General features: G+C 39.8%; 1 protein-coding gene across 10 annotated transcripts in view; it reads left to right on the top strand.

Moving 5' to 3' along the window:
* The window catches only part of ripor1 (RHO family interacting cell polarization regulator 1), a 44,293-nt gene that overhangs the window by 16,007 nt on the left and 5,356 nt on the right, over window positions 1–22,930 (top strand). For 4 of the 10 annotated variants that reach the window (XM_085167411.1, XM_085167410.1, XM_085167412.1 and 1 more), the window contains exons 2-22: window positions 5,789–5,912; window positions 6,225–6,377; window positions 6,455–6,533; window positions 6,624–6,647; window positions 6,797–6,850; window positions 7,619–7,768; window positions 7,965–8,028; window positions 8,229–8,272; window positions 11,556–11,681; window positions 12,665–12,813; window positions 12,989–13,106; window positions 14,380–14,496; window positions 15,399–15,503; window positions 15,961–16,115; window positions 16,226–16,847; window positions 17,239–17,375; window positions 19,859–19,976; window positions 20,528–20,663; window positions 21,086–21,235; window positions 21,312–21,470; window positions 22,472–22,668. In XM_085167411.1, the coding sequence (XP_085023537.1) occupies window positions 5,815–5,912; window positions 6,225–6,377; window positions 6,455–6,533; window positions 6,624–6,647; window positions 6,797–6,850; window positions 7,619–7,768; window positions 7,965–8,028; window positions 8,229–8,272; window positions 11,556–11,681; window positions 12,665–12,813; window positions 12,989–13,106; window positions 14,380–14,496; window positions 15,399–15,503; window positions 15,961–16,115; window positions 16,226–16,847; window positions 17,239–17,375; window positions 19,859–19,976; window positions 20,528–20,663; window positions 21,086–21,235; window positions 21,312–21,470; window positions 22,472–22,668 (2,955 nt within the window). In that variant the 5' untranslated portion in view covers window positions 5,789–5,814. Of the gene's footprint in view, window positions 1–1,606; window positions 3,079–3,102; window positions 4,537–5,788; window positions 5,913–6,224; window positions 6,378–6,454; window positions 6,534–6,623; window positions 6,648–6,796; window positions 6,851–7,618; window positions 7,769–7,964; window positions 8,029–8,228; window positions 8,273–11,555; window positions 11,682–12,664; window positions 12,814–12,988; window positions 13,107–14,379; window positions 14,497–15,398; window positions 15,504–15,960; window positions 16,116–16,225; window positions 16,848–17,238; window positions 17,376–19,858; window positions 19,977–20,527; window positions 20,664–21,085; window positions 21,236–21,311; window positions 21,471–22,471; window positions 22,669–22,930 lie in introns of those variants that run through there. The other 6 variants (XM_085167407.1, XM_085167406.1, XM_085167405.1 and 3 more) reach the window with 6 other exon arrangements.

Here is a 22,930-nt window from a genome sequence, read left to right as displayed (position 1 = left end):
TACATATTAAAAATAGTTTAAGGTAGGACAAGAGAACTTTGCCTCTGATGTGGTGTTTTGTTTTTTTGTTTTTTATCTAATAGTCCCCTCTACTTAGATGTATCATCTTATATCCTAAGTGTCCTGCTTTTATTAATAAACAGAGTTCTGTCTTAATTTTTATGTGACTTATTTCAGAATCTAGCTTCTGTTTGAAGCTAGACTCCAGGTAAAAGTGTTGTCATATTAATTTAAGACTGATATTTATCTTCAGACTTTCTGTTTGGATTGAGGTAAAATGATGGTCCAGGTTTAATCCTTTCACAAAGTGAACCACATGTTGGAAGGCAAACTTATTTAATCTGCAACAAGTTTCTGCTCAGTTTTGTTGGTTGGTCACCATAGTGGCAAGTCACATGACAATTGTCTAGTCTTAATGGTTAGCTAAGTTGTTTAATGCTAAAGGGGGTTCTGATCTTTGCTAACCTTGGTTTTAACCCATTTTTGAAATGCATGAAAAGTAAATTCAGAAGAAATTCCATTTAAGGAATGTGTGTGTGTGTGTGTGTGTGTGTATTAGCAGCACTGGTTTGGTGAAAATCCTACTTGTAATGAGGCCTTGACTATGGAAGGTATAGGTAGTGTTTGAATTCTTCTTTATGAGGTTTCTATGTTTATCTTCAGGATAAACATCAGTCACTACTTTTAACATTGTTGATATCCGTTTCTGTTTGAGCTATGACCACATCTGTTTTAATGAGATTATGTACCTTTCTAAATTTCCTTGAAGAATATGTAGAAAGACTGTTATTTCAAAGAGAAACAAAACAAAAAGGATCAAGGTAAGATTTGTTTCAACCGAGAAGTCTCACTATATGAATGAGAAGCATAAAAAATCTTTTTCTTTTTCACTTTGTCCTTTTTGTTATCAGGCCTTCAGTTCATTGTCTCAAACGGGTTCTTTTTCTTTCCTGGAAACAAGCGAACATGGCTGCACTGTAAATGTGTTGGGTTATTCCTGTGACTCAGTAAATCCAGAAACTGCACTAGTCTTTTCCTGACCCTGCCCTTGCAGGATGTACAACACCCCCACCCCCTCCAGTTTCCTTCTCATACAGACAGTAATGTGAGGAAGGAATAGATTTAGCCATGAAAGAAAAATATATGAAGAGTGCACAGGGTGTGGGAGAAGAAACTATGAAATAGTAATGTTGCAAATAGAATAAACTAGGTTACAATATAAGGCATCAAGTCATTGCTGGAAATGGGGAGCAATGCTTTCCTCATCTCATAGTCAAGCAAAACTGATGTGATTATATTTATAAAAACATGTCAGTTTATTTCTTATTTATTTAATCATTAGGAATTTTAAAAGTTGTAGTTCTTTCTTTCAGGTGTTTGTTTTGCTTGATAACTGGCAGAGTCTGGGGGCAGAGACAGAGGAGCAAGCTTGACACGAGTGTTTTTCCTCTTCTCTGTGTGTGTGTGTTCTGTGTGTGTGTGTGTGTGTGTGTGTTCTGTGTGTGTGTGTGTGTGTTCTGCGTGTGTGTGTGTGTGTGTGTGTGTGTGTGTTCTGCGTGTGTGTGTGTGTGTGTGTGTGTGTGTTCTGCGTGTTCTGCCAGTTCATGCTGGAGATGCATGAAAGGAATGACATGACCAAGGGACCACTTTCAATAAACACAGCAATTTTTATATGTAGTGAGTCAAGAAATGTTATTCAGCAGGACGTAAAAGATGATCAGTCAGTGGAAATTTGCTTAAGTATCCCAAATACTGTGAAAATAACATCTATCAAGCTTATTAGGCAGGTGATCCTGATATTATTGTGTTGGTCCCCTTTTGCTGCAGTATGAGCGACGCTAGCTCGTCCATTGGATCGGACCATTCTTTGCTGCTGATGTGCGTCAGTAAGCCTTGATCACCCATGACCCAGTTGCTGGTTCACCACCATTCCTTCCTTAGATCACGTTTAATAGATAGGCAACTTATTAAAACACATGTAGTCACTACATGTGTTTCGTGGACTAGAAGCACCTCAACGTGTGAAGCCACAGTTGTCACTCAGAAAAAGGTGGATTTCCTATTCCAGTTTGGGAACTGGTGCCCCAGGTGGAGGAATCCAAGTATTGGGGGGTTTTGTTTAAGAGTAAGGGGAGAGAGGAGCTGGTCACTGACATTGACAGTGATGTGAATGTTGTACCAGTCTGATATGTACAAGACAGAGCTGCGCTGTAATGATATCGTGCTCGAAATAAAGATCACTACGCTGGGACTGTGTGATTATGGCCAAAATAATTATGATGATTATTTTGAACAGGATTGAAATCAGGATTACTTTTTATGATTACTCATTCATTTTTATTTTTAAGTGTCAAAAAATGGTTTTGTTGGCTGATCCTCTATGGCAGACAAGTTGTTCACCTTCGGCTGTGCCAGACATCTGAATTGTGCTCAGTATCGGTCCTTTAACATGGTGTTACACGTCCAGACTAGTCCCGTAAACCTAAAGCTGCATGGTACAGGGAAGAGCAGTGATTGGCAGATACAGTCATGTGGTCAGACACGCAAATGATTTGCTTTTGGTTTAGCTTGGAGTTTCCAAGCAGTGAATAATAGTGCCCACTTAGGTGTGTGTGTGTGGGGGGGGGGCATTTTTTCTAGAATGGTCTGGGAGCGAGAGGTCAGACGGCATCAGACAATAGGTGTGGTGTGACAGCCTTCCATTCGCCTCTGTGGTAATCGAGTTTGAGTTTGTGGCACAGGGCCATAGCGCTAGTGTAGATTTGAAACCGTGAATGGCAGAAGAGATGGTGTGACTGGAATCTTTTGTTATCATTGGCCAGGACTGCACCACTGTTTGGATCATGTAGGGAACAAACACAGTGTGAAAGACACCCTGTTTGTTAGCTGGACCTGGCCAATGTCTGAATGAGTTAGTAGTTCCACTAAAGCTGATGATTTACTGCAGTGATTTGCTTGTGTCAGTCTAATAATAAAGCTAGAGATTACTTATTGGACAAGATAGGATGTGACAGCGAGAAATGTGCCGATTACCATTGACTTGTTTGAACCTGAAATCTGACTTGGAACACCATCAAGGTTGGTTTTTCTATTTAAATTTATTGGTGTACCATTTGTTTATATAGTAATAGCTCATATGCATATAAATGTACAGGATCTGTGGTTCTCAGGACTTTGAGTTTTCATTCCAGACATTTTTAGATTTAAAATATAAAGTCATTCCCAAATGTCAACAATGTAAATATGATGAGATGATGTGGAAAGAGCACACTGTTTCTTTAGATTCATGTCTTGACTCTGATTCAATCTGCATAGCTTTTTAAATCAAGTAAAAATGATCCAGTGCTTGAATAAGGATTCAGTCCCTTTTAGTGCATATACTATGTACATGTTGGTAACATTCACTCAACTAGGCTGTTGGTAACTTGTGGTTGTTTCACTTATTTTGGTTCTCAGTCTGATGCGCATGCCAATTAGAACAATGTGTGTGATAGTGCTGCACAAACAAAATGAAACCTCTTTAACCTGTCCCAGCTGTCATAAGGCTGAATGCAGGGTGCAACCTAGACTGAGGCCAGTCCATCACAGGGTTGCTAACCAGTGCACTACTGTGCCACCTCAGTGTAGTGCGGTCCCAAGATATGCTGGAAAAACATAGAGGGGTTATTAAACCATTAACTAGGTCCAGTTATCCTGCTTTCACTGCTCAGCTGACTTTTAGTTAGCATTACATGATGTACTCACATACTGAAAGTGTGTGTGTGTATGTGCCTTTGCGCGTGCACGCGTGTGTGTGTGTGTGTGTGTGTGTGTGTGTGTGTAAACGGCATGAAAGGCCCAGCACTTTTCCAGAAAGGGACATGGACAGCAGAACCTCATTACATTTTAAAGGAGATTCCCATTGGATAAATGCACATGTAATCTAACAATGTTTCACTGACTCCTTACAGAGAATTCAGATATTTACTGTGTAATGTAGACTTTTCACTGCTGTCAAAGCGTAATGTTATTACTTATCAGACAAAAAGAAGCAAATGTCTGAATGTGATGGAAATGGTATCACTGAGCTTTTCCACTTGGTCTGTTGGTGTGCTGTGAACCTCACAGGCTCAGTTTGTCTATGCCTTTATCTCTCACTCCCCCTCAGCACTCATGTTTTTGTCAGTACTTAAAACTAGGTTAAGTCAACAAAAAGTTGACCATAATGTGTGCATAAATGTGCACTTGCACATTCTCTCTCTCTCTCTCCCTCCCCCCTCTTTACGTGAGTGTATAAAATCGGCTTGAAATTGTTCTTTTTAACCAGAAAAAATATGTTCATGTTTACAGGAAACGATAATATGAAAATTGGAGACCATTAGATCATTAAGGTATTCTTTTTAGTCTCAGTGATGTGGTTAAAATTGACCTTTTCTCCCCAGCCACAAGACTGTGCCCTTTGGACCTGTCTTCCTTTGTTAAATTTCCTGTCAAGAGAAGGAGTTCCATCTGACTTCCTGTTGGATTGTGACATTTCCTGTGATGTGGAAGGAGGGGGTTGGTACTTGCCTTGCAAAGGCCTTTCAGCTGTTTAAAGAAACAGGATGCAGGACACTGCATAGGCCACACTAGGAAAAACTCTGCTGAAAAATTTCTCAGCTGACTGTAGCCTCAGTAACACAGCACAGACTTCAAATGTCAGTTCAAATGTTGTAGCAACAAAATGGATTCACCGAAAGATAAGAAGGAAGTTGGATAGAAACCTTTACAAGATTTAAGATTTATTTGTTTCCACAGCACAAAATACACAAAGATACAAAAAAAACTTTAATTGTATTTCCGTTAACTTTTACCCACACTGATAAATTGTCATTTCATGGCATTCCAATGGTAAAGTCAGAAAAGCCTAAACAATTGGGTTTGTTTTGCCTTTTAGCAGAACCATTCATGCTTCACTAGCAACACAAGCAAGCAATTTATTTATATAGGACTTTCAGACAACTCCCAGCTGAAAACAAAGTGCTGTACACTTGACATGACAAACGAAAAATCATTAATTACATTAAATTAAAAGTAAAAATCAGCACATTAGATAAAATGAAAGTAAAATCATAACTACAACACAATACTTTGTGTTTGTAGTTTGTATTTAAAAACACTGCTGCAGCCTGGTCAGTGTTCTGTTTGTGACTTATTTAGTAGGGTGCAAATACACAATAGTGGCAGCAAAGTTTATAATGTTTTACACTTTTCCTACAGTTTAGATTCAGTTTAGATGCCTGCAGTTTACAGTTTAGATTCCTACATCTTGCTTGTTAACCTTGGGTTGGTGGGGCTGCTCTGACTTCCTGGGTTGGGAAGCCTAGTTGTGGTAGTGTCACAGATGAAGATTCCAACTTGATCTAGAACACACCTTATGTTGTGGGCCTATTGCTGGCCTGAGTCGAGACCTTTGAATCTTGTTGCTCATCTGGGTTGATTGATGCTAAGTTTATATTTTAAAAGGGAAAATATGAGTGTGTGGTTTTTGTTTGTTTTTTTTTTAACTGAGCTTACAAAAAATACTTCTATGATCGTTAAACATGTTTTCAGTCAACACATCTTAGATGGCCGCTGCAGAAAGCAAAGAGCACACATTTGGACAAAATGTTTTACTGTTCTTGATTCGAGAAATACATTTTGCATGCTGCAACAATTTTTGTGGTTTGAACTCACTATTTGCTGTTTGCTTTGGTTTTCATTTTTAAAAGTAGCAGTTTAGTTGTGCTGTGTTGTCAGCAGTGTGCTTTTCTTCCTCTGCTCTAAACAGGGACTCCGTCCCGAACTCTGTCGACGATGTCTCTGTCCATTCGCCCCGTCAGACGCCTTACCTCCAGATCCATCACTAGGAGCCAGAGCTTTACTGGAGTCAATACCCACGACAAACCTTACCGGTATACACATGCATACATACACACAAAAATCCCTCCTAACCATATGTTTTTTCTAGTGTAAAATGGCTTGTTTACGTACTATCTTGTACTTATGTGTAATAACTTGTCATAAGGACAAGTGTCTCTTTTAATGTGATATATTGATGGTCTGTGACATGCTGAAATTTCAATCATCAATTTGATTGATCATCAGTGTTTGTATATGAGCCGTGAGCTGTACAATGCCCAGGTCTGGTCTTGAGGGATGTTATGGCGATCTCATAACTTTAGGTCAGGACTTCTAATAATGACTTGGTGTTTGTGGTGCTGCAGAAACCTTGTGGTGTTCAGCACTCCTGGTCTCAGCAGGAAGCCCAGCAGAGCAAGCAGATTGTTTACTATGTCAATCAAGGCCAACCCCCCACCGAAGGTTCCTCAACCAGAGCGACTGGATGAAGTGTATGAAGCACTGAAGAAAGGCCTTCAGTGAGTATACACTCAACAAATGCATTTCAGAGAGAGAGAGAGAGAGAGATTACGAGTGTGTTTGTCTGTGTTCTCAGGTCTTACCTGCAGGTTCATCAGATGGACTTGGAGACACTTACCAGACAGATAAAAGAATCAAAGAGGAACTCTAGACTGGTATGTTGTTACTTTTGGCCCAGCATAAGAATAGATAAATAAAGTGATATAGTTTCAGTTGCTGATGACTTGATATTTTCTGCCTTGCAGGGTTTCCTGTATGAGCTGGACAAGGTGAGCTTCTTTGAATCCTTCAGACAAGCTCATATTAGAAATAAGTCAATTTTAATATTACCATTCTTGTTTTAAAATCCTGTGAAAGCTTAGTTATAAATAGAACAAATGCAAAGAATAAATGTGACTTTCTAATTTCCTTTAATCAGCAAGTAAAGGTGACTGAGAGGTACATTAGAAAACTGGAGTTTCACCTCAGCAAGGTAAGACCAGCGTGATTTCCTGACATGTAAGAGTATAGTTGTGTAATGACTTTTTGTATGACTTGCTAATTACATTGCTCTTTGTGCACAGGATGAACAGATGATTAAAAACAGTTTGATAGAACATATTATCTACAGCTGTTGTGGCTGTGTTTCTGTTATGATCCTGCATTTGTCATTTTTAAATTCACATTGTTCATTAGTGTATACTTGATATTGTAACAAACTAGTGATCAGTATACATCAATCTATTTTTACTTTGTTATTATGGAGTACTTTTTTGGAATTTGACATGAAAAATGAATTGAAGCAATTTTGAACTAAGGCTGTACGTGTCAAAATGTAGAACAAGTAGAGCGCTGTGACTGCTTTTGGGATACAGTCTTTTGCTTGTATACGTGTCATTGTGCACAAGCAAAAGACTGTAGGGTGGTGGTAACGCACTTTCTAGTGGCCACTGTCTGGATTACTAGTTGGATGATGTTTGTTTTTAATGGTGCTTTACCTTCACCAGTGCTTCATCCAAAATAATATAAAGTGGACTAAAATGACGAGCTGCAATGTTAGTACATTTTTACCAACTCAACGTGAAACATTTATTTATTTATTTTGCTGTGGTTACTACACAGAGCTTGTATTAAGCTGTGATGTTTAAGCACACAGCTCCCTGTCACTGCTAGACAACCTTACTGTCTAGAACAAGACAGGCTTTGGCTTAAATTCTACTCTCAAGTGAAGTTGCTGTGAGCTTTTCCCCTCTACTCTCAGATTGAGGAGTTTTATGAGTCCTACTGCATGCAAAGGAGACTCAGGGATGGAGCCAACAAGATGGTGAAAGCGTACACCGCTTCCTCAGGAAGTAAGGAGGCCAAGGAGAGTTTAGCAGAAGCCAGTAAAGGATACAAGGAGTACACAGAGGTAAAAAGAAAAAAAAAGTACAAAGGCATGCAGTGGAAAAATGTTTTAGATTAAACTGAGAAAATTGCTAAATGTCTAATTATTCTTGTAGAAGAAAGGAGCCATTGCACGAGCAAGTAGTAATAGTGAGTAGCGCTGTAAGTAAGACTGTACAGAAAAGACTGCCTGAAGGTCTCCATCTTTTCATTCTCTTTAGAACATGTGCGTGTTGGAGAATGACTTTGAGAACCAGCTGGGGAAGTTCCACATAAAGATGAAGGGTAAGAAGTAGAGATCATGTGGTGATATGATTACACAAAATCTTAAATAGAGGTAGCAACTCAATTATGACATACGTTATGTGTGTGTTCCTTCTGATATGACCCTTAATTAATTGCAATGTTTTGGGGGGGGGGGGGGGGGGTTCACAGTTTGACAAAATGCTAAGTCTGTTTCCACTTGTTCTTTTTTTTTTTTTTAGGTCTGGCAGGATTTGCTAGATTGTGTGCTGGTGACCAATATGAGGTTTGTCTCACCCGCCAAACACTCCATCTTTTGCTCTGAATTCATGGCAACAATATAAATATGATTAAAACACTAAGAATATGGATGTCATGTTACCAGATATTTAGGCTGTGGTATTAGCTTGTGACGGCACCAGAATCAATGACTGTATTTTTCAGTACCAAAATTCGGATAGTATGTTGTCACCTGAAAAATCAGCGTTAAGATATAAGAAGGTAATAATTTGGATGTTGAATTGAAACTCACTCACTTTGAATTCTTTGAACAGATCTGGCTGTTGCTCTTTTATGCATTTTGCTAAATAGGACAGGATTTCCTCCCTTGTTCTTAAAAGCGCAAGCCATCGTTTGTATTACATTTTGTGAATCTATTATCTACCATTGGTCATCCAGAAGAGACTTGAAGAGATTTTGGCAAACTTACCGGTCGATCTGCGTTTTTACCCTCCTCATCCATGATGACGAACTTTGGGCAGTGACTGAAAGAGCAGGATCGGCTTCTTCAGGCGGCAGGATTGGCTTTCTCCGAAGGGTGGCTGACCTCTGCTTTAGAGATGGGAGTTCGGCCATCCAGGAGGGGCTCAGAGTAGAGCTGCTACTCCTCCACATCGAAAGGAGCCAGTTAAGGTGGTTCAGCCATCTGACAAGGAGGCCTCCTGGGTGAGGTGTTCCAGGCATGTCCCACTGGGAAGAGGCCCCGGGAAAGACCCAGGAGACCCTGGGGAGATTTCTTTCAGCTGGAGGAGGTGGCCATGGTTTTTCTGCTTAGGCTGCTGCCCCCTGACAGGCCCCGGATAAGCAGAAGAAAATGGACAACTGGTCATCCACCTCAGAGTATCAACTTTCCTATCAAGGGGCAATGCTGTTGTAGCAGCTACACTAGTCGCCATCTTCCACCTGTGGTTTTTCTTCTGCTTGTGGCGTCCTTCTCCTTCATCATGATGTAATGATTAGAGCCCAACCAGCATACAGTGCTTGGAAAAAGTATTTGCCCCCCCCTTCTTTTTTTTCTCTCATATTTGTGACTCTTCACACTAATTGTTTCAAATTATAAATGGAAAGGTTCTTCCAAAGCACTTTTCTGAGCTCTCAGAGCTTTCACAAAATGGAGTTTTTAAATGTTCATTTCATTTAATAAAGGAAATAATCAAAATCTACCTGCCCTGTGTGAAAAAGTTAAAGCCCCCTCATTAAATCATGAATTAACTGTGATTAACCACATTATTTGGAAAGCTGAGTTCAATTTCACTAGCCCCACACCCAGGCCTTACTGCTGCCAGACCTGATAAATCAGGAAATCACTTAAATAGAACCTGTTTGTGAAGTGTGAAGTGAAGCAGGCCTGAAGATCTCAAAAAGCAACAACTCATGCCATATTCTAAAGAAACACCAGAGAAACAAAATCACTGACATCTATAAGTCTGGAAATGGTTGCAAAGCCATTTCCAAAGGCTTTAGTAACCATAGTGAGACCAATTAACCACACATGGAGAAAACTTGGAACCCTGGTGAACCGTTCCAGGAGCATCCGAGACCACATTAATGACTCATCCGGGAGGTCACAAAAGAACAAAGGGAAACATCTGAAGAACTGCAGGTCTCACTTGTCTCTGTTAAGGTCAGAGTTCATGATTCAACAGTAAGAAAGAAACTGGGGGGGGAAAGGCATCTATGGGAGAAATCAAGGAGAAAACTACTGCTAACCAAAAAGAACACAAAGGCTCCTTTGCCAAAACAACTTAATGATTGACTTGTGGGAAAATATTCTGTGGACTGATGAGACAAAATGGTTTGACTCTGTTACTTTTGACATAAAACTAACACATCTTTTGATGAAAAGAACACTATACCAACAGTTAAACATGCTGGTGGTGTTTAACTGTTGATGGTCTGGGGCTGCTTTGCTGCTTCAGGACCTGGATTACTTGCTGTTATTGATGAACTATAAATTCTGCTCTCTAATAACAAATCCTGAAGGAGAATGTCTGGCTTGTCAGTTCATGCCCTGAACCAAAGGGCCTTAAAGTCTGGACCGATTGAGATGCTTTGACATGACCCTTACACAGGTCATTCATGCTCAGAAGCCCTCCAATGTGGCTGAGTCAAAACAGTTCTGCAAAGAAGAGTGGGTCAAAGTTCCTCCATGGTGATGTGAAAGACTCATTGCCAGTTACTAACACTTGTCTGTAACACATGTTATATGTAGTCATTTTTTCTCGTTACTAAGTTTTTGAGTCCTTTTTAAAATAACATCGCTACTTATTGTTGCCACCCTGCTTGGCAGGCAATGTCCTCTGGTGCATCAGCATGATAGACTGCATAGTGTGCACAAATGACAGAATGAAAACTGCTGTATGAATGGGTCATTGTGGCTTGTATTGTAAAGGTGTGTTAAGTATTCACTAAGCAATATTAGTATTTATACAGCAAATTGCTATATAAATAGTAAACCATTTAGACTTATCGCAGTTTTGAGAAGGGTTTGTCCAGTGCCTGTGTGAAAACACTGCTTTAGCTGTTTCTCTGTGGAGTTAGTGTACACAGCAGCCAGCAGCAGGTCCTGTGTGATTGTGTGTATGATCAGTTATGAAATTAGAGGGACACTTACTTAGTAACTTAAGCTAGTGAGAAAAATTCTCACCAGTGGTGAATGTTTGAAGGCATTTTGTTTTCTGTACTGCCCACAAGTCTGTCTCATTCTCGTAATCATGATATCTGAGGAACACACTGAGGGAATTTATTCAAATGTAATTCGAATCAAGTGATTAGAATATTTTGGTGAAGCCTTACAGTGACCTTAAAAATGAGGGTTTTTTCTTGTCCACAATTCGTTGCAATTAATGTCAAAATTTGTACAAATGATGAAAAATAAAATTTTACATTCAAAAGGTTAAGAGTCCAAATACACTGCAAGTTGTCTGGTTGGTGAAGGCATACAGTTGTGACGTGACAATTCTAACTTTACAGTGTTCATCATATTTTGTATATAACTGTGTAGTGGGTTTTGTTTTTTGTAAAAGTGGCCTTATCACTTGCACATTCATGCTCTAGCCATTGACATTTATAGCTATGTAGTTAAGGTGTGAGTTGTCAATTCTTTTCAACCCTGTCAGATTAATCTGAGCTTTATGAAAATCATCACATGATAATATAAACTGCTCAAACTATCAAGAATTTTGAAGTAGCCAACCGGATTTTCCATATTTAAAAATTAATTTAGTATTCATGTACTTGTATAACCCTGCGTTTGTGTTTGTTTGTTTTTGCGTATGTGTATGTTTCAGATCTTTATGAAGTATGGTCGGCAGCGGTGGAAGCTCCGGGGGAGAATAGAGATAAATGCTAAACAAGTGTGGGACAGTGAAGAGATTGTATTTCAGCCACTCATCAACGAGTTCCTGTCCGTGAAGGTCTGTCACTCAGTTTATTGATACTCAGCTCTGGTTTGGGTCATTGACTGCTTCATCTTATGTAAAAAGTCATAAAAAATAATGCATCTAAAAAAAAAATTAAAAAAAAATGAATTTTTTTTTTTTTGTTACATTTTATTCAAAACTGAAAAAAATCACTTATTACATAAATAAAGTTTACTTTCTTGTGTTTGTTACATGTAAAGCAAAATATTTTAGGCTTTTTTTTGTTTACATTTTGACCAATCATAGTTGTAGTTAATGAAAATCAAAAATGCAACATCTAAAATTTTTAGATTATTTCCTAAGACCAATCAGAAAGTACTGAAAAGATGTTAATTCATACAATCAATACTTCATTGGGTCACCATTACCACAAATTACTGCATCTGTGCTCTGTGGCATGGGGGCAGTTGACTTTCCCAGAGACATTGTTGAGTAGAGGCTCTTGATGCTCTGACACCAGCCTCAGTTGACTCTTTATAAAGCTGTCCCAAATGTTTCAATTTTCCTTGACAATACTCTTTCTTTTACACCTTTTCAAAACCATCCTTTTCCTTCTAGTCATTAATTAATATACATCATCCATTAATATACATTGTTGCAGCGGCCTTTTTAACCAACAGCAAGTCTTTTTTTTTAATCATCATTTGATCATTTCAAAATGAAATGTACTCATTTCAGAAACTGGATCTTTAATTTTCATGAGCTTTAACTCATAGTTATCAAAATGTAAACACAAAAAGCTTGAAATATTTCACTTTGCATGTAGTGAATATACAATGTATGAAAGTTTACCTTTTTGAATTCAGTTATCAAAGAATAATACTTTAATATCCTCTGGAACTTCATATTGTCCATTATTATTGGTGAATGTGTGAGTTTTTCACACACTATTTTCAGCCTGGATGATTGAAACTGACTTGTTGAAGGCAAAAAAAAAGATGGTATAATGATCAGACAACATTTCTCTGGTTTCCTAGGTGACAGAGCTAAAGAGCTTAGCCAATCACGTGGTGGTGGGAAGTGTTTCCTGTGAAACAAAGGACCTGTTTGCTGCGCTGCCCCAGATGGTTGCTGTGGATATTAATGACCTTGGGACTATTAAGCTAAGCCTTGAGGTGACCTGGAAGTAAGTTTTGTCAGTCATCTTGTGAGTGTACGAAATTATACTGAGCTTCATGAGTGCTGTAGTGTTTGTTCATTTAAAGGTATCATTAACAGAGCATAATGTAAATATTATTTGATGTTTATTGAATTTATCTTTTCTCTCTTTCCCATCCTTTATTCCTTTTCACCTCTCTCAGTCCGTTTGATAAAGATGACCAGGGATCAGTTGCAAGCACTGTCAACAAACCACCAAGCATCAATAAGCGAATCTCAGCCATTTTTGACCAGACTCCACCTGACACACCACCTTTACGTGTGAGTTTAGCATTCGCTTTAGACTATTAGTTCTTTGAAAGGCTTCAGTCTAACCCTAGAACAATTTGTGTAAAGTTGCTGATTGCTTGTACTTACTACCCATATATTAATGTGTATTATCTTGGCATTCATATACAGATAATTGGAAAACTAACAAAGACTGTTGGTTTTAGCAGGAGGAATAGGCCCACTCACAACAGAAAATAGCTGAAAGGGAAGCTTTACTCTCTGTAAAGTGCTAGAAAACAAAACACAGGAAGTCAAACAAGGCAGAAATTCATTCACAGAGAAAACCAACAAGGAAGAGCCGATAGGAAAATTATTTTTAAACAGGAAGTAAATGAAGGGTTGACACTTTGTTTGAAAAAAACAAACTCACAGGGAAAAATGGGAAATGTTCAGTCTGTAAACCCAGATGTGTGTGATGAGCTATGTGAACACAACACTGACAGAAAAATGGAGGAAAAGAGAACTAAATGTGGAAGCAGCACTAACAGGAGAAAGACTGATGAAATGGAAAATGACAAAAACTATAAACATAACATCTAAATTCTAAAGGATAATACTTTTAGGAATAAGGAAAAACTCCCAGACACATACTAAGCAAGAACACTTATCAGTGTGCTCAGGCCTCTACATTGAGGAAACCAAATTGCCGCTCCTTTCAAAGCATGGCACAGCATAGAAGAGCCACCTCAACAAGACTCAGGTGTGCATCTTTATCCGTGTCCACTATGAACAACCATGAGGGGGTGGCGTCCAACACCAACTATCAGTCACCTACAACATAGTTTTGAGATCCCTTCCCAGTCCTTCCACCCCCACTCGTGTCTTACGTCTGGTGACCTCAATAGGTCACATGATAGCATGGGACAAGGTCTCACAGTGGTTTCACCCAAAACCTCTGGTGGTCATGATCCATGCCTTTTTTTCTTTTCTTTTTTTTTTCCACACCTTGGCTCATGTGATGATGCACATGATTAAACACCCACTAGGTTTTAAATTCCTGGGATTCTCCACCAATCAGATAAAAACAGAGGGAGGAGAGAGAGAGAGGAGTCAAACACAGGTTTAAAAAAAACAATGAGAACGTTTTTTTTTAAAAAAAATAACAGATTAAATCTATTCTATAGATTTAATCCGCCAAATAAAATTAGGAATCTGTAAATGAGAACATTGGGAGTTTTAAAGGACATTCGAGTTTAGCCAGCAGCCCTCAGTATCTAACTGCTCCAATGCCCTTTGTTCCACCTGCTGCCACTTTGATGTCCAGTCTCTGCCTCGGAATCTGACACGGTGGCAGCACTGGCCACTGCTGGACATCTTCAGAGGCACTTTTAGCCAGAGCTGCTCCTGTAGTGACAACTCACCAACAAGGCAGTCCACTGCAGTAAGTCGTGATGAAGTAGACCTCGCGGTGTAGAAACACAGGACCTTCTGGTATATTGATACTTTGGTGTAGAGTAAGCACTAGAATCATAGTCTCCATTTGTGCGCTTATGGCTTCATGGAGCCATGAGAGATGTGTGCAAGGTTTCCTCATTTCCGACAGAGCTGACTGTTAGCCATCATCAGTGCCAGTTTATGATGATGATCTTTAGTTTTATAACTCCTTCTAGCCATTTCACACAAGCATTGAAGCCTTTAGTTTTTTACCTCATCAGTATATTTCTCACCCTGCCAGGTAAAGGTCAGAGGTCACCTTTTCTGAAAATCTTGCAATAAGTCGAGAATGAAGTCTCTTTATATTTTCAAAGCGATACCATAGAAATATCTACTAAAAGCAGACTCATCTCAGATGAGTTCGAATCTCATTGTCCTTGACCTCAAGGTCAGAAGTTGGACAACAAGGTGACATAGGATTTTGAAATTGAAACGAAGGGTGGATCTACGAGGAGGCTGAGGGGTAGCACTGGCCAGTATTTTCTTGAATATTACACGATAGTTGCATAACTCAAAGTTATTCTCTTTATAAAAAATGCTACAGTGTTACAGAGCTAGACTAAGGATGTTGTACTATACTGATATTAAAAATGGCAAGCAAATAGAAAAAAGTTCCCATACAGTCACCTCTGAACCTTTGGTTAACAGGATAACATGCTGACTCTCATGTCTTGCCTTCACCTTACTTTTCACTTTAAATATGTGAGTAAAGGAGGTGTGTCGCTTTTGCTCAAATAATGTACAACCAGGTGCAGTGACTGCTTAGTTTCCTGCCAGCTTGTTGTAAAAGGTCTCCATTTTTCCCCTTTTTTGCAGTCAAGCCTTTTAAAATGTGCTGATCTCTTTTAGAACATCATCCGCCTACAGGGAGAGTTGGAGAATGGACCAGCATGGTCTAATTCTTCAGAATCTTCTGATGATTCAACCAGCCCACAGCTGCCTGCACATCCAAAGGTAACACACAACAGATATGGAACTCTCATCTATGACATGATAATATTAAGGATTCAATCTGTATCTCTCGTCCTCAGATTCAGAGGGGCTACAGCTGTTTGAACATTACACAGTAACAAAAGTATTATAAATACAAGATAAACTTTGATATGTATTATATGTTTATAGTATGTACAGCAGATCATGTGCATGTGTGCAGTCTTGTAAAAACTAAGTACATCGCATGATTCAGTAGCTTGAGGAGCCACCGGTACCATGCACAAATGGTTTCTTTAATGAGCTCATCAATCTCTCACATCAGTATGGAGGAATTTTGAACATTTTCTTTGAGGGCTTTGACTTATTTTCTGTTGTAAATTGGAGTCCTCACTCGGTCTACTCTTTATCCTGGTCTGGTTTGCTTACTTTACTGTGTTTACTACTAAAACTCTGTGACTCAGCGTGTCTCTCTTTCCAGGCAGTGGTGGTGACACCGGACATCCAGCCAGTTGGACAAAGGAGTTCCCTCCTTCAGCCTGATGTTTCTTCTTGCTCCGGAAAGTGGCCTTCCTCAGCTCAAAATGCCAGTCAGGAAGGTATCAACCTACCAAAACAACCAGCGGAGAGCAACAGGTAGATTAAAAAAATGTTAATGTTTTGTTTGCACATGAGAACAAAGATGAAATAACATTCTTGTTCCATGGTGAGCTCTATCAACATCTGATATATGAACTATTTTGCAGGCATGAGGAAAAGGGGACAGTCACTGTGATAACAAAGCCTGACGGTGAGGAAGAAGCTGCGGGGAAACACTCCTCTATGGCACCAGTGGATGTGCCGATAATTACCAGCTGTAACTCTACACTGTACTTACGCTCTCTGAGTCACATTAGTGAAAACAGTGCTGATGGGGTTGTGGTGCCTGTCAGTGACTCGGGGGACGTGATGTCTCTGGTCTCTGGAATCTCAATCAATGACATTGAAATGGAGGTGTCCAGCAGAACTCCCGAGTCACCCACTTCTGCTGACACTGACACAGCTGTTGATGTCACTGATCCCCACCCAGTCAGGACGCAACACAATACATCCACCTCTGTGGATACATCGGCCCCTCTGAGAGCAGGAGCAGACTGTAATGCTGTAGAAAGTGGGGATATGACATATCTAGCTCTGCGGGTGCCAGTGGCGGAGGATATCCCAGCTTCAAGTTCCAACTGCCTGTCTGCTAAGGGCGATGGTCCAGTGGACAGTGGACTAGAGGATGCCCTGGTAGCTGTACTTTCCTCTATAGATGATTATAGAGGACCGTTTTCTGAGCTACAACTACTGGAACAAGAGCTGAAACTGCTGCAGGTTACACTGAAGGTGAGAGTAAAGCATAGTGAGAAACAAGAAAACAGGTTAGTAAAGTACATAAAACTGCCTTAAGCTAAAAGTACTTTTAACAAGTCCCCAAGTTTAATTTTCCCTTTTTGAACATTAAGTGGGAATGATTGTATGTATTTATAAATGTTATCACAGCTTTCCCGTGCCATTAATATCAAAATATTATTACTGCAAATATTAGTTTTGCAATTACTATATAAGTTTCAGTGGTTACAGTATCTGGTATGCCTCCCTTGTCTTTACAGACGGCATACATTTGAGCTGAATGATTACAACAACATTATGTGACTATGATTCAAAGAACTCCTGAAAAAACAAAAAACTGAAGTGACTGCGTACAGCCTGACTATGGCTTTGTTTGTGAGTGCAGGGTGGGAGGCACAGCCGGTCACCCAGTGTAGTCAGCCTCACAGTGGAAACAGCTCTTGGCAGCTTTGACTTCCTGAATGGATCAGACTGGGAGGAGGAAGAAGAGGATGGTGATAAGAGGAGTAGACATGGCAGGTCAGTGCTGACAAATGAACTGAAAACCAACCATCCAAGCCTTTGCACACTTCAGTGTAATGACACAGTGAGACATACAGTCTTAATCAGTAAGCAAAGAAAGTATGATCTAAAGCTCATTAAACCTGAATCACAGTAATACCAGACACTGTAAATATGCCTACTTCATTTAACATCTACAAACTCCAGTGTATTGGTGTCCTCTGGGCCATTGTATGATCACTGTAGCACAGCTGTAAGCAGGGTCAAACTAACACATAACCTGACTGAAATAATGCTTAAAAATCATATTTTCTTTTCTTTGCCAAAGGTCATTAGCTGAATGGCCTTATCCCACAGTTGTGCCTGTATATAACTGAGCTTAATATAAAGCTAATCTGCAATCCTAAAACAAAAACCAAACTTGGTGGAACTTCTCGCAACCAGTTGGATTAATCACTGGCAAAAATGAGTTTAAAACAACAATATAAACTGGGGGTTTTTTTTTATTTATGGAGTTCATAATGTATTGTACAAAATATAAATGGTTAAGAAAATCCAGAGCAATTTCTGTACCCAAGAGACGAGGCTGGAACAGTACTGAATAGCTCTGACTGTCAGCCAGTCAGATTCATATACCACTTACTGAACTGAAACTCATCAAAAAGTATTATTCTTCTTGGGAAATTGTCAACTGTGTGTCTTCTGCACTGTGCATCAATAGCTTGTCAGTGCACAATTCAAAAGCCAGTGAACTTTTGCACCATAGATGATAACTCCATTATATTGCAGGAACTGAACTAGCTAGTGATGTTCGATTCGTGAACGAATCGTTCAATACTCGAGAATCACTTTACTGACTCGTGAATCATGATTCACAAGCCCAACTGACTCACTGACTCATCCCTGTTTCTGTTAGCAAACTAATTCGCTTAGTAGAAATATATCTAGCTTATAATTAAAATTGTGGGGGGGAAAAAACAACAGCCAGTTTCTTAACAAAAGCATTTCTGCTCTGAACTGGAAGAAAAAACCCTGAGTAGAAGCTCACATCAAGAAAATAGCTCCTCGGTTCACAGTAGCATCGCTCTGCTAACATGCTAACAGCACATTTGAGCTACTCACCCCCTCCCTTCCTGTGCTGAATCGTAAGCGTAAGCAAATCACTCAGGACTCGCTCACCCCCTCCCTCCTGTGCTGAATCATAGAGCGAACGAATCACTCAGGACTCGCTCACCCCCTCCCTCCTGTGCTGAATCATAGAGCGAACGAATCACTCAGGACTCGCTCACCCCCTCCCTCCTGTGCTGAATCATAGAGCGAGCGAACGAATCACTCACTCACTCACCCCCTACCTCCTGTGCTGAATCATAGAGCGAACGAATCACTCAGGACTCACTAACCCTCTCCCTCCTGTGCTGAATCGTAAGCGTAAGCGAATCACTCAGGACTCGCTCACCCCCTCCCTCCTGTGCTGAATCATAGAGCGAGCGAACGAATCACTCACTCACCCCCTCCCTCCTGGCTCACAGCTTCTTCTTCTTCTTGGTTGGCAACCAATGTTAAGGTGCATTACCGCCCCCTGGCTCACAGCTCAGTGGACATTTAGATGAGAAAATATATATTTAACACATTTAAGGAAAATACTAATAAAATACAAATAAACAAAATAAATGTTTATTAAGCAATTTTGATAGGAAATTGCTTAATTTTAGAAATGTTTTTGCTCTTTTTTGCTCTATAAAATACTTGTTTTTTTAGAATCATTCATCTTAGCAGTGGGATTTACATGAAAAGAGAAACAAATTAAGTTTGAGTGAAAATGTAAATTTTTTGCACTCTCTGGTCAACTGACTCAGTGAATCAAATGACTCAAAAAACCCGATTCACTTTGGTGAGTGACTCATTAAAACTCGATTCAGTAAAAAGAATCAAATTTACCATCACTAGAACTAGCAACAGTGTCGTAGTAGTAGCCTTCCATTATTTATTTATTTTAATATAGCAAGGCGCTGCCAAAGTGCGTTCTACATAGATTTATTCTCTGCAGTCCAGACACATCTCCCAGTGAAAACCTGAATTGAACTGAAAAGAAAAAGGCCTGATGACGTGTTACCTCCACAAGCACAGCATGTGGTATCCTCAGTTCCCAGATGCTTAGTGTTCATAAAAGGAGAGTTGATGCATGACGATGGTAAACTTCTTTTTGAAATGTTACTATATCAAATTCAATATAAGCATATTTGATATGTTTTCCTTCAAAACCATCAACACACAGTAACAGTGTATTATGCTGTCTGTCATACGCCTTTTTTTTCTTTTTTTTAACTTCCCTGTTGTATTTGACCAAGTCTGGGTTTTAATGTTGAGAGCCTTTTTTCCATGGACAGTACATTTAAACCGTATTGAACTTTATATGGATAAAACAGCGTTAATGGAAATGTTATGTAACACTGGATGTTTTGTGTGTGTGTGTGTGTGTGTGTCTGTCTGTCTGTCTGTCTCTGTCTGCTGGACAGAGGCTGGGACAGCCCTTCCTCCTCCAACGTACCCCTAACCACAGGCTGCACCACTCTAGACTGCTGCTTGGTGGTCCATTTGAGGAACTGCAATGCACAGTTTTTGGTAAGAGATCTGCAACACTATCCTCATGTTATCAGCCAAACTCACATGTAGCTACCTCACATTCTCATGGCACATCGATACCTTAAGTTCACTCTGCTCTCATCTATGGCTGTGGGTAGTGAATAATTAAAAATTTCACAGATGCAAGTCATGGGAATTGGCTTCCTTTGAAAGGTGTCTATGCTCAGCCTTAGAGATGGGCTGAGGAACACAGTCTGCATCATAAGGAGTCAGTTGAGTTGATTCAGGCATGTGACTAGGATGGTTGCTGAACATCTCCTCGGAAAGATGTTTTGGGCATGTCTGACCAGGGGAACTCCGATGAAAACCCAGTCAAGGTTATGTTTACATACAGTCAATACCATTATTTTCTTTTTAAAAATCCATTCAATTGGCATAGTGTTCGATGTAATCATAGGTTCAGGATGCCATTGAAAAGTATTATTCACTCACTGATGAGTTAAAGCAGTAGCAGCTGTGAGGGCTGTTGTATTGCTAATTGTAATATTGGTCACTTCTTTTACAAGTGTTTTGTTTTGTTTGTTTTTAAGCGTCTGGGCAAGTTTGGTCCTCTAAGGTGTGGAGAGATGTATGCCCTGGACAGACTGCTGAGAGAGGCTCGTGTCCTCGAAATCATCCGACGCGTCACCAAAGAAAACCCACAGAAAATCAGACCAGCTACTGAAGGTAATTTGTGCCGTTTATGTTCATTTCATGTGTGTGGTACTGTTAAACTGTTTGTTTAAACATCCATAAAGGCATCTATTCAGAATAACTGTATAGACAAGAAAAAGAAGTTGAAGAGGAATTTTCATTAGTGGGAGCATTCCTTCTGGAGCATAAGGGTGAAAATGTCTGCTTTTGGCAACTAGTGTAATCAGAAACATTTCATGGGTATATGGAAGTAGAGATTCCACTAAATAATAAGTAATTATGGATTTGTGTCATGCAGCCTGTCAAGAAGGTAAAACAGACTTTACAAGGCACTGATTCAAAGCAAGCTGCAACCTTATACTATTAATAAATTTCCTGTGTTATGTATGGCACTAACCCCCAGTATCTTACTTTCCTACCTTGCTTGTAACGGTCTCCTGTTTTCTGTTTGTCAGTTATCCCGGAGCTAGGTCTGTGTCTGGGTGCTGTGTCGCTGTGGCAAGAATGTGTGGGACAGGGTAGCATGTACAGCGTCTCTGCTGAAAGGTTCCTGAATACACTGTCGACAATCTACGCTGGTTTACTGCCTGAAAGGGCCAAAGCAGGTAAATCATCATTAGTGGGTATACTGCACACGCTGGTATGTGGAGCATATTAACATCTGTGTTTGTGTGTATGCAGTGTTCTTGTGCCTGGTTGAGCGTGTACTGGATCAGAGGTTACCACGACGAGGAAGCAGCAGGGACAACATGATGGTGACGTTGTTCCAGCTGTGGAGCTACTTGGACTCGAATGCTGTCAGTGATATGGACACACACATCATTGAACTGGCAAAAGAGGGTACACACACACACACACACACACACACACACACACACACACACACACACACACACAGACAGGCAGATGATAGGTCAGATACATAGTCGTTAAATGTTTAAGACCAGATTCACTAATTGTCAGTGCCAGTTCAAAACCTTCTTTTCATTTTAAAAAGCATTTACACATTTGATACTGTTACACAGTATCAGGGTGTGTGTGTGTGTGTGTGTGTGTGTGTGTGTGTGTGTGTGTGTGTGTGTGTGTTACCAGATGCTCTCATTTTCACTTCCAAAGCTGTGAGTATACTGTTAGCATGGCAGGTGTGTATGTGTGGTAGCCTACTATTTCCTGCTCTTTCCAGTGTTACATAACATTTCCATGTATAAAAATTTATTAAAGTGAACATTTTCATAATTGACAACAAAAATATCTACAATTTTATAACTAAAAGTTTTCATATTTTTATTTTCAATGAAACATTTGCATCTGCACATCCTGCAGGTCAGCTATTACAAACTGAGTTCTGGTTTGTTCCACAGTAGAGATTACAATATCTTAGCCCTCTGAAACCTGTTGATGCTTCATCAGCTACCTCTCTGAATTCCCATGCTGTTTCCAAAGAGAATCACATGTGTAAAAACCTGCATTTGCAATGTTATTTTTGTCATTACATTACTTGATCCATCTTGAAGAATTTTCCACTCGTTTCCGCAATAATCTGCAGTTGTGGCATGAAGCTCTGTAGCTCTGTTTATTAGATCAGGCCCATGGTGTGCTGGAAGCAACAATCCAGCCAGGCAATTGCCTGATTTATTCCCGCTTTAGTTAAATTCAATGTAGTAGGGCAGTAAGCAGGAGAAAGACTATGTTATGGTCCAAAGGTTTTGGATATATTTCTCATTACAGCTCAGCTGTGTGATGTGTACGAGGTTTCAGGGCTGTAGTGTAAAAATGGCTTAAAAGGAAAAACAGAGTAAAACCTGTGCTATTAATAACCTCCAATAACCTTCCTTCAACAGTATGGTTGGTACAGAACCTGGCGTCATCTGACCAGGATGTGATTGTCAATGCTCTACGCCGCCCTGCAGAGTGCAGTCTGAGGAGAAAAGGAATTCATGCCGTGGCCAAATTACTAAAAGATCCTCGGGGCAAAGTGTCTGCCTCTGCCAGCTCTGTACTGAGAAGCCTCGCTGCTCAGCCCAGACAGAGAAAACAGGTGAGGTGTGTGTGTGTGTGTGTGTGTGTGTGTGTGTGTGTGTGTGTGTGTGTGTGTGTGTGTGTGTGTGTGTGTGTGTGTGTAAGATTTTCACTGTTTTGTTTTTTGTTTTGTTTTTTTTTCTTCTGTAAAATGGTTACCTGCTAAATTGTCCTAATTGTTTTCTTCCTGAATAGCAAAAGGACCTTTTGATCCTGCTGTATATAGACCTGTGCATGGTGTGTGCTGCAGAAGCCAGTAACAACCCCATAATTGGTGTATC

Source organism: Neolamprologus multifasciatus, chromosome 7, assembly GCF_963576455.1.
Source record: "Neolamprologus multifasciatus chromosome 7, fNeoMul1.2, whole genome shotgun sequence".
In the NCBI taxonomy this organism is placed as follows: Eukaryota; Metazoa; Chordata; class Actinopteri; order Cichliformes; family Cichlidae; genus Neolamprologus; species Neolamprologus multifasciatus.
This window is presented reverse-complemented; position numbering and strand designations above follow the sequence as displayed.